Source organism: Punica granatum, chromosome 5, assembly GCF_007655135.1.
Source record: "Punica granatum isolate Tunisia-2019 chromosome 5, ASM765513v2, whole genome shotgun sequence".
In the NCBI taxonomy this organism is placed as follows: domain Eukaryota; kingdom Viridiplantae; phylum Streptophyta; class Magnoliopsida; order Myrtales; family Lythraceae; genus Punica; species Punica granatum.
In genome coordinates this window covers 23099806-23110877 of record NC_045131.1, presented here as the reverse complement: position 1 = coordinate 23110877, position 11072 = coordinate 23099806, and the positions used below count along the sequence as shown (strand labels likewise).

The 11072-nt window shown below is 39.3% G+C and overlaps 1 protein-coding gene across 10 annotated transcripts; it reads left to right on the top strand.

Moving 5' to 3' along the window:
• The first annotated feature begins 4514 nt into the window (after positions 1-4514).
• On the top strand, positions 4515-9187 carry LOC116208189 (pentatricopeptide repeat-containing protein At2g44880-like). 10 transcript variants are annotated; one of them, XM_031541488.1, is made up of 5 exons: positions 4515-6667; positions 6754-6829; positions 7432-8061; positions 8195-8254; positions 8824-9187. In XM_031541488.1, the coding sequence occupies exon 1, from the start codon at positions 4538-4540 to the stop codon at positions 6305-6307; it is 1770 nt and encodes a 589-aa protein (XP_031397348.1). In that variant the 5' UTR covers positions 4515-4537; the 3' UTR covers positions 6308-6667; positions 6754-6829; positions 7432-8061; positions 8195-8254; positions 8824-9187. The 10 variants fall into 10 exon arrangements, with proteins under 10 accessions (XP_031397348.1, XP_031397346.1, XP_031397349.1 ...); XM_031541486.1 differs by having other exon boundaries at positions 8768-9187; XM_031541489.1 differs by lacking the exon at positions 8195-8254.
• Positions 9188-11072: the final 1885 nt, after the last annotated feature.

The following is an 11072-nucleotide window of genomic DNA, read 5'->3' as shown; positions in this document are numbered from 1 at the left end:
TGAGAGAGAGAAGGGGAGGTGGAGAAGCGAAGTAGTTTTAGGAAGAGGAGCACCGATTGAGGAGTGAAGAACCCTAAAATCATCTTAAAATAAACAAATTGAAGTCAAATTTTACCTGAGAGGGCAACTAGTTGCAAGGGGCAGGACTAATAGTGTCAAGAAGAACAAGCAGCATTGGCGGGGCAAACGAGGAGGAAGGGACGCGGTTGGGGTAGAGGGGAGGAGGAGGCACTGTAGAGTGGCGGAGAAGGAAGTAGGAAAGAAGATCGTGCGTAGATTATTTATTTATTTTTCAATTTAATTGCTTTATCTATTTATCTAATGATAAGGACAATAGCAAGCAATGTTGTTAAAATTGTGATTCTCCGGACGATTTTACGTCTTCACATGAGATACCGAGTTAACAGTTGATAAAATCGGATGTTTGCTTAGAAACATGCTGGAATGAAATTTAACTCGATTCAATCGTTAGAATCGTTCATTTGTATGCGACTTAATGTTTCAGACAAGCTCTGCATTTGCTTTTTTTAAGGGAAATTTGGGGCCTTTTTTAAGGGAAATTAAGGCCAATTCATGCATTGGAGTAGACAACTACATACATATCTTCTTTCTCCTTCTCCTTTCAAGCTCGACTCTGCTTCTCCGTTCACGCTCGACTTCATGCTCGACAATCAATAGTTGAGAGCTCGACATCAAAGGCGAGGGATTCCACATCGGCTCTGGTCGTGATTATTATTACGTTACCAATTTTACGCCCCTGCCCTGCCGGTTATTCGATCGTTGCCTATCCGAAGTAACAGAGGTGAGAATTCTCCATTTTAGGGCTTTCAATTTTGCGGACATCCACTGCTTTTCTTCTTAATTGGTGTCAAGCCTCAATGAGGATGGACTACCCCTTCCCCCATTTCTCCCCTTTTTTTCTACTTTACAGTTTCAACATTTGAATTGAGTATCGAAGAAAGCCTTGCCTAGCCCTCTTTGTACTGATTCGAGATTGCTGACTTCATTTGGATGGTTAATAGCTTTTGAGCCGCTAATTGCTTATTATGAATCTAAAATGAATTTGATGGTGTGTTGTTTTTTATGATTCATATTATTTTACGAATTTGATTGACCTATGCCTATCACAACTTACTGATCCCCTCATATATATATTACATATATATCGTAGATGCATTAAGTGATCGATGGCTCTTCTCTCTGTCCTTGATGCAACTTCTAGATTTACAATTTTTTTCAAGGTCTTGGTACAATATTTGAGTGGGTTATGTGGTTCCTCTAATTTGATTACTAATTGATTGATTATTTTTTCATACAAAGAAGAGAAAAGAACAAATGTCAGCTTCAGCTTCCACCAATAAAATTCACCTTCTACTTCTACCACTAAAATGGTAAGGATAAATGCTGTCGAGAGCAGGACAAATGTTGGATGGCATCATGGGTGTGACGTCGATGGCAACGGGAAGAAAGTGAAACGCAACTATTGTAGTAAGATCTTGACCAGGTGGAATTTTCGTCTCAAGCAGCAGCATTTGGCATGCACAAAAAAGGATGTGGAGCCATGTTTATCGGTGGCCGAGGATGTTAAGGTTGAAATGATTGAGCTCCTTTTGAAGAAAAAGACTGAGGTTGAAAAGAAAAGGAAACTAGCTTTTGGTATGGGGATGCTTCGAATGATGAAGTGCCATAAGTGTTTGCAAATAAAAAGGCCAAGGATTTGATGGATACAATTGTGAAGAGAAAAAGTTCAGGCGAATCTAATACTCAGTCAACAATAAACTAGATGTTTAAGAGAGACTTGAGAGAGCAGACATGTCGCGACATAGTCAGGTTCTTCTATGTTAATGCCATTCCATTTAATTGTGTGAAATCTCCATATTTCGTGAAAAATAGTTGAATCTATCGGTAGATATGGTTGTGGAATGAAGCTGCCTTCTTATCATGAGCTTAGGGAAAGTTTCTTGAGAAGGATGTTGTTGATGCACAGAGGATGGTGGATGAATACAAGATGGAGTGGAAAAAATCTGGTTGTTCTATTATGTCTGATGGCTGGACATGATCGAAAAAGACGCTTTTATTTGTAATTTCTTGGTTAATAATCCAAAGGGTACTATAGTTTTAGCATCTCATGATACTTCGGATATATCCAAGACCGCTGATAAGATTTTTCACATGCTAGATGATATTGTTGAGAAGGTAGGGGAAGAAAATATTGTGCAAGTGATAACAAACAGCACTGCAAACTACAGAGCAGTTAATGAAATGTTGATGACCAAGAGGAAGAGGTTGTTTTGCACCCCTTGTGCTGCATTTGCATTGATCTAATGTTAGAAGATTTAGAGAAGAAATTAGATGTGCATGAAGAAACAATTGCCAAAGGGAGAAAGACGACTACATTTATATATGGGAGGACCACCGTCACCGTCTTGTTAAGGCAATTTACAAACAAGAGAGATTTGATTCGACCTAGTGCTACATTTCATGCCACAGCATACTTGACTTTTGGTTGCTTTCATGACTTAAAAGTTTGTTCTCCTCTCAAGAAATAGAGCCACCAAGTTTTTGAAAACACGAGATGGGGTTTGAGTGCAAGAAAGTGCATTGGATAGTTAATGTTGGAAGAACGTTGTATTTTATCTTGAGGCCGCATGTCCTCTCATTCAAGTGCTTCGGTTGGTGGATTCATAAGAAAAGCCACTATGGGATTTATCTATGATGTTGTGGATAAGTTAAAGGGAAGATTCAAAGTAATTTCAATAACATCAAGAAAAGGTAATTTTACTTAGTTGTTCATTTTTACATGATTTTGTCATTTCATTAGCAAGAGCTAGTAGTTTAATTTTATTTTTCAGTTATAAAACGGTTTTACAAATCATCGACGAAAGGTGGGAGCTTCAACTTCATCGACCTCATGTAGCTGGATATTATTTGAATCCTCACTTTCACTATCGGATGAACTTCAAAGATAATTTAAATGTCAAAATTGGATTGTACAATTGCCTTGATTGGATAGTTCTCGATCCAAATGAAAGGCTTAAGATTGACAAGCAACTTGATGTTTTTCATAAGGCAAGAGGATTATTTGGAAGGGAATCGGTTAAGAATGCAAGGACCGAGAAGGAACCCACTGATTGGTGGGAGTCTTATAGAGATTAATTTACGGAACTGCCGATGGTTGCCATAAGAATTTTGAGTTTGACATGCAATTCATCTGATCGCGAACTTATTGGAGTGCCTTTGAGATGGTAAAAATATAGAAACATATTACATATTCAAATGGTATGTTTTTCTCCATTTTCCTTTTCTATTAATAAGCATAATCTCATGAATATATATGATCTTTTGGACTTTGCAAGTGCATACAAAGAGAATAAATCTTTTGCACTAAAAGAAAATGAATGATTCAGGCTTTGTTATGTACAATACCAAATTGAAAGATCGACGGGGAAGAGATAATAGAAGCCAAAGTGGCGTAGAAGACATCTCCTCTGATGATGAGTGGTTAACGGAGGAACCTGTTTCCATTGGCTCATCAAGTGTTAACTTGCTTCATATTCTTGATGATGATGCCGACAACGAAGGGAATGAAGATTGAAGAGAAGAATCGGTTGAAGTCCATGAAGGTGATAAAGAAATTCCACTCAATTTTGATGTTCATTCTGACGAAGTTCAAGGACATTCTTCTATGGTTAGAGGTGATGAGTTTGTTATTGAAGACAATGATGATGGTGGTGGTGAATCCGGTGATGATGGTGGTGAATATGGTGATGATAGTGTAGGAAACCTTGGTAAAAACTCTAATGCTTTCTACTGGACAATATATGTATTAGAGATCTTTGTGTTTTTGAACATTTATCTTGTTTCCGTGGATGGACTACGTAGTCTGCGTGGAGTGTGGATTATCTTATGTAATATTTATATTGATTATGGATTGTTTAGAGTTGAATTTAAATACTTCGACATTTATATGGTGTTTCTTTTGTCTTTCTTTTTTTTTTCGTTTAATTTAATATAGTTTGTTCAATTTATGATATAATTTATATATGATTATTTTTTGAAATATAATTTTTAATTTTGGTAGAAACTTACGATTTCACATTTAGATTATACTTTACAATATGTGGATACCCTCCATTTCTATCTTGAAACTCGAGTTTGACAATGCTGCTAGCGAGGATTCCAAAAACAGTTACGAGTTGAGGATTTTTTTTTTTTTGCTAACCCGGGTGTTCAGGCTTCGCCCGTCTAATCCCAATGGCTCCGTGAACCCCGGTGGCGTACGGAACAAGTAATTACGCTAAAGGCGCTCCGGTGATCCCAAAGGGATTTGAACTCGGGCCTCAATACAAACTTAGGTGCACATTAATCATTAGATCAAAACCCCTTGAGGTTACGAGTGGAGGAATTTTATTATATTAGTAATAGGTTCCTTAGAATTACCCTTCTTATATAATCCAGAAATATATATATATATATATATATATATATATATATATAGAATTTAACCCCAAAAAAATCCATAAAATTGTGAGAGAAAATGCAACAGTCCCTTTGGACTCCGATAGAGAGAAATTGTCTCCATCTTCTCCAATGCAAGAAGCACTCGAAAGCCTCGGTCCTCCAAATCCATGCTTTCATGCTCCGGCATGCCCTCGACACCAACGTCAATCTCTTCACCAAGCTACTCACCTGCTACTCCTCCCTCCTTCACGGGCACGTGCGGCGGGTGTTCGACGCTAGTCCCCACAAAGACGACGGGTTCCTCTGTAACATCTTGATCAGAGCTTATGTGGGCGTACGCCAATACGAGGATTCTTTGGTTGTGTACAGAGATCTCAAGAGGCACACTCGCTTTGTGCCTGATAGTTTTACGTTTACTGCGCTGGTGAAGTCTTGTTCTTCTTCTGGGATGTTCCTCTGGGAAGGGTTACAGTTGCAGAGTCTTGTTGTGAAGATTGGGCTGTGCCTAGATTTGTATGTCTCGACGTCGTTCGTGGACATGTACGCCAAATGGGGCAGAACGGACTTCGCGAGGAAGGTGTTCGATGAAATGCCTGAGAGAAGCTTGGTTTCATGGACTGCGTTGGTTGGTGGATACGTGAAATCAGGCGATATAAGTACTGCTAGGAAGTTATTTGAGCAAATGCCCGAAAAGGACCTTGCAGCATTTAACTTGATTATTGATGGGTATGTTAAGCTGGGGGAGATGGAGTCAGCTAAGCGATTATTTGATGAGATGCCAGAGCGGAATGTGATCACTTGTACCAGTATGATTTATGGATATTGCCACGTTGGTGATACTGAATCTGCCTGCTTAATTTTTGAATCTATGCCAGATAGAAATCTATATACTTGGAACGTAATGATTAGTGGATATTCCCAAAATAATCAACCCCATGAAGCATTGGGATTGTTCCATCAAATGCAGTTGAGAGCATCAATACAACCTGATGAAGTAACCATTGTGAGCATACTTCCAGCAATAGCAGATCTGGGTGCTCTGGATTTGGGTAATTGGGTCCACCAGTTTGTTCGGAAGAAGAAACTCGACAGGAAAACCAATGTATGTACTGCACTCATTGACATGTTTGCTAAATGTGGCGCAATTAGTGAAGCCAGAACTGTTTTTGATGAGATGCGCAATCGAGAATTAGCTTCTTGGAATGCGCTGATCAATGGGCTGGCCATTAATGGCTGTGGGCAGCAAGCATTGGAGATATTTTTGGAGATGCAACGCAGTGGGTACAAACCCAATGAGGTCACGCTGCTAGGTGTTTTATCAGCTTGCAATCACGCTGGTCTACTAGAGGAAGGGAAGAGGTGGTTTAAAGCCATGGACGTGGAGTTCGGTCTTACACCTGAGATTGAGCACTATGGTTGCATGGTTGATCTATTAGGGAGAGCAGGGTGCTTGGATGAAGCGGAGAATTTGATCAACCATATGCCATATAAGGTTAATGGAATAATACTAAGTTCCTTTCTCTTCGGATGTGGTTACTTTAAGGATGCAGCAAGGGCTGACAGGGTGATAAAGAATTCTACTATTGCGGAGCCATGGAATGATGGGAACTACGTAATTTTGCGCAACCTTTATGCAATGGAGAGGAGGTGGAGAGATGCAGAGGAAATCAAGGGCTTGATGAGGGAAAGGGGTGCAAATAAGGAGATTGGTTGCAGTGTTATTGAGATTGATGGTGAAGTAAGGGAGTTTGTGGCTGGAGATAGGATGCACCCAAAGTGGCAACATATCCACTCAACTTTGGGCCGTTTGTTTGTGCACATGGAGGAATTAGATACACATGTATAGTGGACTTATATTACTTGGATCTAACATGATTGGAATGAGTTCCTACAAGGATCCCGTGAATCTATGTAATTTTGAATCCAATGCATAGGGGCTGATGCAGGATTTAGATTGAGGCCGGGATTCTTGAGGAAAAACAAGTGTTCAATATGAACGACAGTTGGCTGAGGTTGAGCATGTAGGAAATTCTGATAGAAGGTCAAGAATCAGGGGTCAATATGAACGACAGTTGGCTGAGGTTGAGCATGTAGGAAATTCTGATAGAAGGTCAAGAATCAGGGGGGATGTGCTTCCCTTTTTGCTACCTCTAGGTCCATCTATGCTGATGCAATTGAAGTGTTGATTTCGGAGATTAATGCAAAGGTGAATATTGGTTTCACTCCTTTCTGAAGTTGCTTTCTGGTGATTGTTACATGTTTCTAATTTAGATTCATTTCTTTATTTTCCAGTTAAGTTGAAAGTCACGGGTGGGTAAGTGAGCTTCCTAGCATGCTCGCTGGATTGGTCATGCATGAGAAAGTCCGGGTAGGTGCTCTTTACTGTAATTTCTGTATTTTGAGGCCATTGGTAAGAGAACTTATGGAAAGTTATTGCCTGCCCTGAGTATTATGGAATATCATAGTATGATCAGGATCGGAAACAGGAGTAGAATGCTTGGCTGAGCAGAATGAAACTTGTATATTTGCACATATAAGTAGCATGCCTTTTGTTCCTGTTAGTTTTGGTTCTTTTGTAAACATTTTCTTTTTCTTTTCAATTTTTTTCGCTACTCGTATTGAAATTTATGGTATTCCTTTCAGTGGAAGACACGGAAAAGATGATTCGGGTAGGTACCATTTAACTACATCTCTAAGCATTGTTTAAAAATTGATGATCAATAACCGTGTACTTATTGACTCATGCACCATTCAAAACTCCTCATAAGCTGTTTTTACACTTGCGCACTGAGAGTAGATTGTCTTGGTTGATGAAATTTAGCAGGGTGAGAGACAGATAGAAGGATTCTTCTTATTTTAACTGGGACATAAAGCGCCTTAATATCCACTTTTACGAAATGAAGTGTCTATTTAAACCTGAATACACTAGAAAAAAGATTTTTCCTGATCAACTATTGATATTGCTCACAGATCCTCAATGAGCCCCACCAGGCCCAGTTGCCAAGCCTATGTGGGTCTGACCATATCGTGGAACATGCGCGGGAGCCGGTGGTTCAGTGTTCCAACCAAATTGGGGTTGTAACTTTGTGTTGTTAGAGGTGAACAGCCTCTCTTTGGCTCATGCAGAATTCTACTTGGGCCGAAAGTGGGCATTTGCACTCAGTTTATGCTTTAGGATCTGGAGTGAGCTTTGGGATTGTCTTTCATACTCTTCCAGCTCCGGGAATCCTTGATATGATTTTTTCCTGAGGATCATATATCTAAATCACTACTACTCTATCAGCCGAGGCCTTTCATCTCAGTTTCAATATCCAATTTGCCCATTTTGAAATTTCTTTCATAATGTCCTTTACCCACTAAATGCAACTCCCACTATACGGACAGTTACCACGTATTCCCCCACTTTTCATGGAGAGCAGTTAACCGCCTAACCCAGAAGCAGCTTCTACACCTCCACAGCAGCCGTGCTTCCGGCACTGCCTCTGACTGACGGTACTCCCCTCCAAGCTCCTCCCGCGGAATCCCCCAGACCCGACCAGCTTCTCCAGCTCACAGCAGTGCCTACGCCTCCGCCTCCTACTGCCATCCGCCTCTGTTCAGGTAATCATATAAGCAGACTTGATTATTGCTTTTCCGACCATCAGTTGCTCTCACATATATCTCCCCTCATATTCTCACCACTCTCACCATCTCTCATTGGTTTCCGATCTTAATTTCTTCGGGCCTTTCCTAGATTGGTTTGCCCAGGAAGTTGTCAGCCTTCATTCACTGATTCAAGACCAATAATTTCAAGGTCTCACCTTCTCCTTTTTTTGTTCTTTTTTTTTTGTCTCCCGATCCCCTTATAATATCATTATCGTATGTCCATCTGGTTTTGCTTGGCTCATGAGAAGATGCCTGCAATTAGGAGACTTCTGCTTTTGTTTTAATCTCTTCTACTAGGACGCTTTTTGCTTTGGGTTGGCTGCATGGTAATTTCCACCATAAAGTGCCTAATATTATCATTGTGTCTGAACAAAGAGGGGGGAAAAAAAAAAAACCGGTTGTGTCTTTTCTAGGTCCTTCTCCTCTCATTTTTGCGGACTTTGTTTGAGGTAATATTATCATTTCTGGGTCCTCCTCCGCTTGTCTCTGAACAAAGAACAAAAAAAAAACACCTTCCTTTTATTGAGTCCGCTTGTATGGTCAACTTTTTCTCTGAAATGGTTCATCTCACTACAAATTCATACTGAACTTACAGTTTTGAAATTATGCTTCCTCATCAGACTGAGGTTGCTCTGCTCACTCCTCTCTTTTCCTTTTCCAGCTTTGTAACTTGACAGTCTGCTTTCACTGGCCAATAGATATTTTTGGTAATTGCAGTGGATATAGACCTTTGTTTCGTTGGATTGGACACAGTTAGCGAATACGGAAAGGTATGGAGAGAACGGCCTTTGCTGTACCAGTTTATGCTTTGGTCCTCTAGCTACTGTTGCATCATGAGAAAATAGTTTTCCCAAGTTCATACAAAATGCTATATGTGGCTGCCTGTTCCGAAAGCTGTTCCGGAGGACAAGTGCATCAACATATGCTGCTAATGTTCAATATTACAGTTGCATCCTCATTTACTTGACTTGACCATGCCTGCTTTTCTCAAGTCGCAGAATTCTTTATGCTCTGCATTTAAACAATGTCCAATTGAAATAGAATTGTTTTCAGGCATTCATTTTCAGTCAGCTTACATCTATTAGTGCATGCATGCGCTTCCCTCCATTCGCTTCTTCTGCATATCTAATTAAAATCCTCTTCTTCTATGCAACTCTTATATGCAAAAGGAAACAGGATAATTACACCATGCTTACAAAGGTTTGCTAAATGTAACACTTTGGTACAAAATGAATTTTTTGTTAGGATTTGATACAAAATGTTTGAGTTTGTCGCAATCAGGTGCACTCCGACGCTGTCACGGCTTGCTGATGTGGCTTTTTTCTGACTTGTTAAACAAGCATTCAACGCGGCTCAAAATTTAAACTAAATAATAAAATAAAAATAAAAATAAATTCAAAAAAATTCTCTCCTCTCTCTGAGCTCTCTCTCTCCTCACTTCGATCTCGATCATTTTCGACATCATTCTCGAGCAAGCGCAACCTCAGCCACCACCACAATGCTGATCACTTGCAAGACCACCATGGCTGCTTCAGCAGCTTGTATCGAGTTGGATCGATCCCGACTCAAGAGGACTATCTAGATCTTTAAAAAAAAAAATGACGATCAGGGGTGCTGCAGCCCGAAGGGCAACCCCATCACTCGACCCATGTTGGCAACTCCACCTCCCAACCGAGCTCGGCGGTGGGTTCAGACACCGCCATGAGCTTTGTCGGGGAGTGAGATTGCCGGCAAGGGCAACTCACCCCCAATTTACTTGAGTTTATTAAAAAATAATCAATCGAGAGAGAAGGAAGGAGGAGGAGAGAGAGCGCGGGCGAGCTTCCGGCAATCGACTGTTGTTGGGCGAGCTTTAATGCTATTGCCGTAGGTGAGAGAGAGGCTAGAAAGAGAGAGAAGGGATTGACAGGGAGAGAAAAGAGAGTTTTTTTTTATTTTTATTTCTGATTTCTTTTAGTTGTTTAATTATAATCAAAAACATTTTTTTTAATTCAATGCCACGTCAGACGTTGTTTGAAAGATCATCAGCCACATTACCTGAAGTGAACAGCATCAGAGGGGCAGATGAGACGCTAATTTAAGTGGTTTCTCCCTATTCGTGCCATTAAAAATGCTCTAATCTTGTTCTTAGTGAAAGGAAAGGTTACACCAACTAATTATTTTAAACTAATCCTCACTTACACCTTGATCTTGGCTATGACCGTTTAATGACACTCGAGCTCCTGTGCTATAAGTAAAGTTCATACACCTGAAATAATTATGTCCATTTATTTATCAATTTATAATTAATATTTGTAATAGTTTCTTGAATTATGTATATAAAATAATAATTTCAATTTGCCACTAAATCAAGTAATTTTTTTCTATATATATTTGTGACATTAGAAATGTCTTGCTTTTATTTTCGATGAAAATATAGTTACTTTACACAAGCTTATTAGATGTGATTGGTTCTCCCTTAGAGTTTGACTTTGTTATGACTATCCAATGAATTTCGAAGTCCTACACTGAAAATAAATTTCGTCCACTTAAAATTAGTAAGAGCACTTATTTATTTATTTATTTATTTTAAGTTTCATTTTCAGTAATTTTTTATTTGCGTATAAATACCTATTTCAATTAGTTATTAATTTGCACAGCCTCTTTTTATTTGTGATACTAGGAATGCCCTAATATTTTTCAATGAAACGCAAGAACATCAGCCTATAAATAGAGACTCATCTCTCGCTTGAACTTTAATTTGGCGGTGATCATGAAATGAATTAAATTCATATATATAAGTAAAGTTCATTCACGTAAAATTAGTAGGATCATTTAACGCCTATTATACTTTGATCGTGATTTTCAGAATATAAATATTGGTGTAGCTTTCAAACCTGCAGTGAAGCGCGGGTGATATATCTTAGTGAATGATTGTATGTTACGTTAATAACTCCCACGATAAATATGTCAATGCCATAAGCAAG

Excerpts from the sequence above, each read along its gene's own strand:
- LOC116208189 (XM_031541489.1), top strand. The coding sequence starts at position 4,538 with ATGCAACAGTCCCTTTGGACTCCGATAGAGAGAAATTGTCTCCATCTT.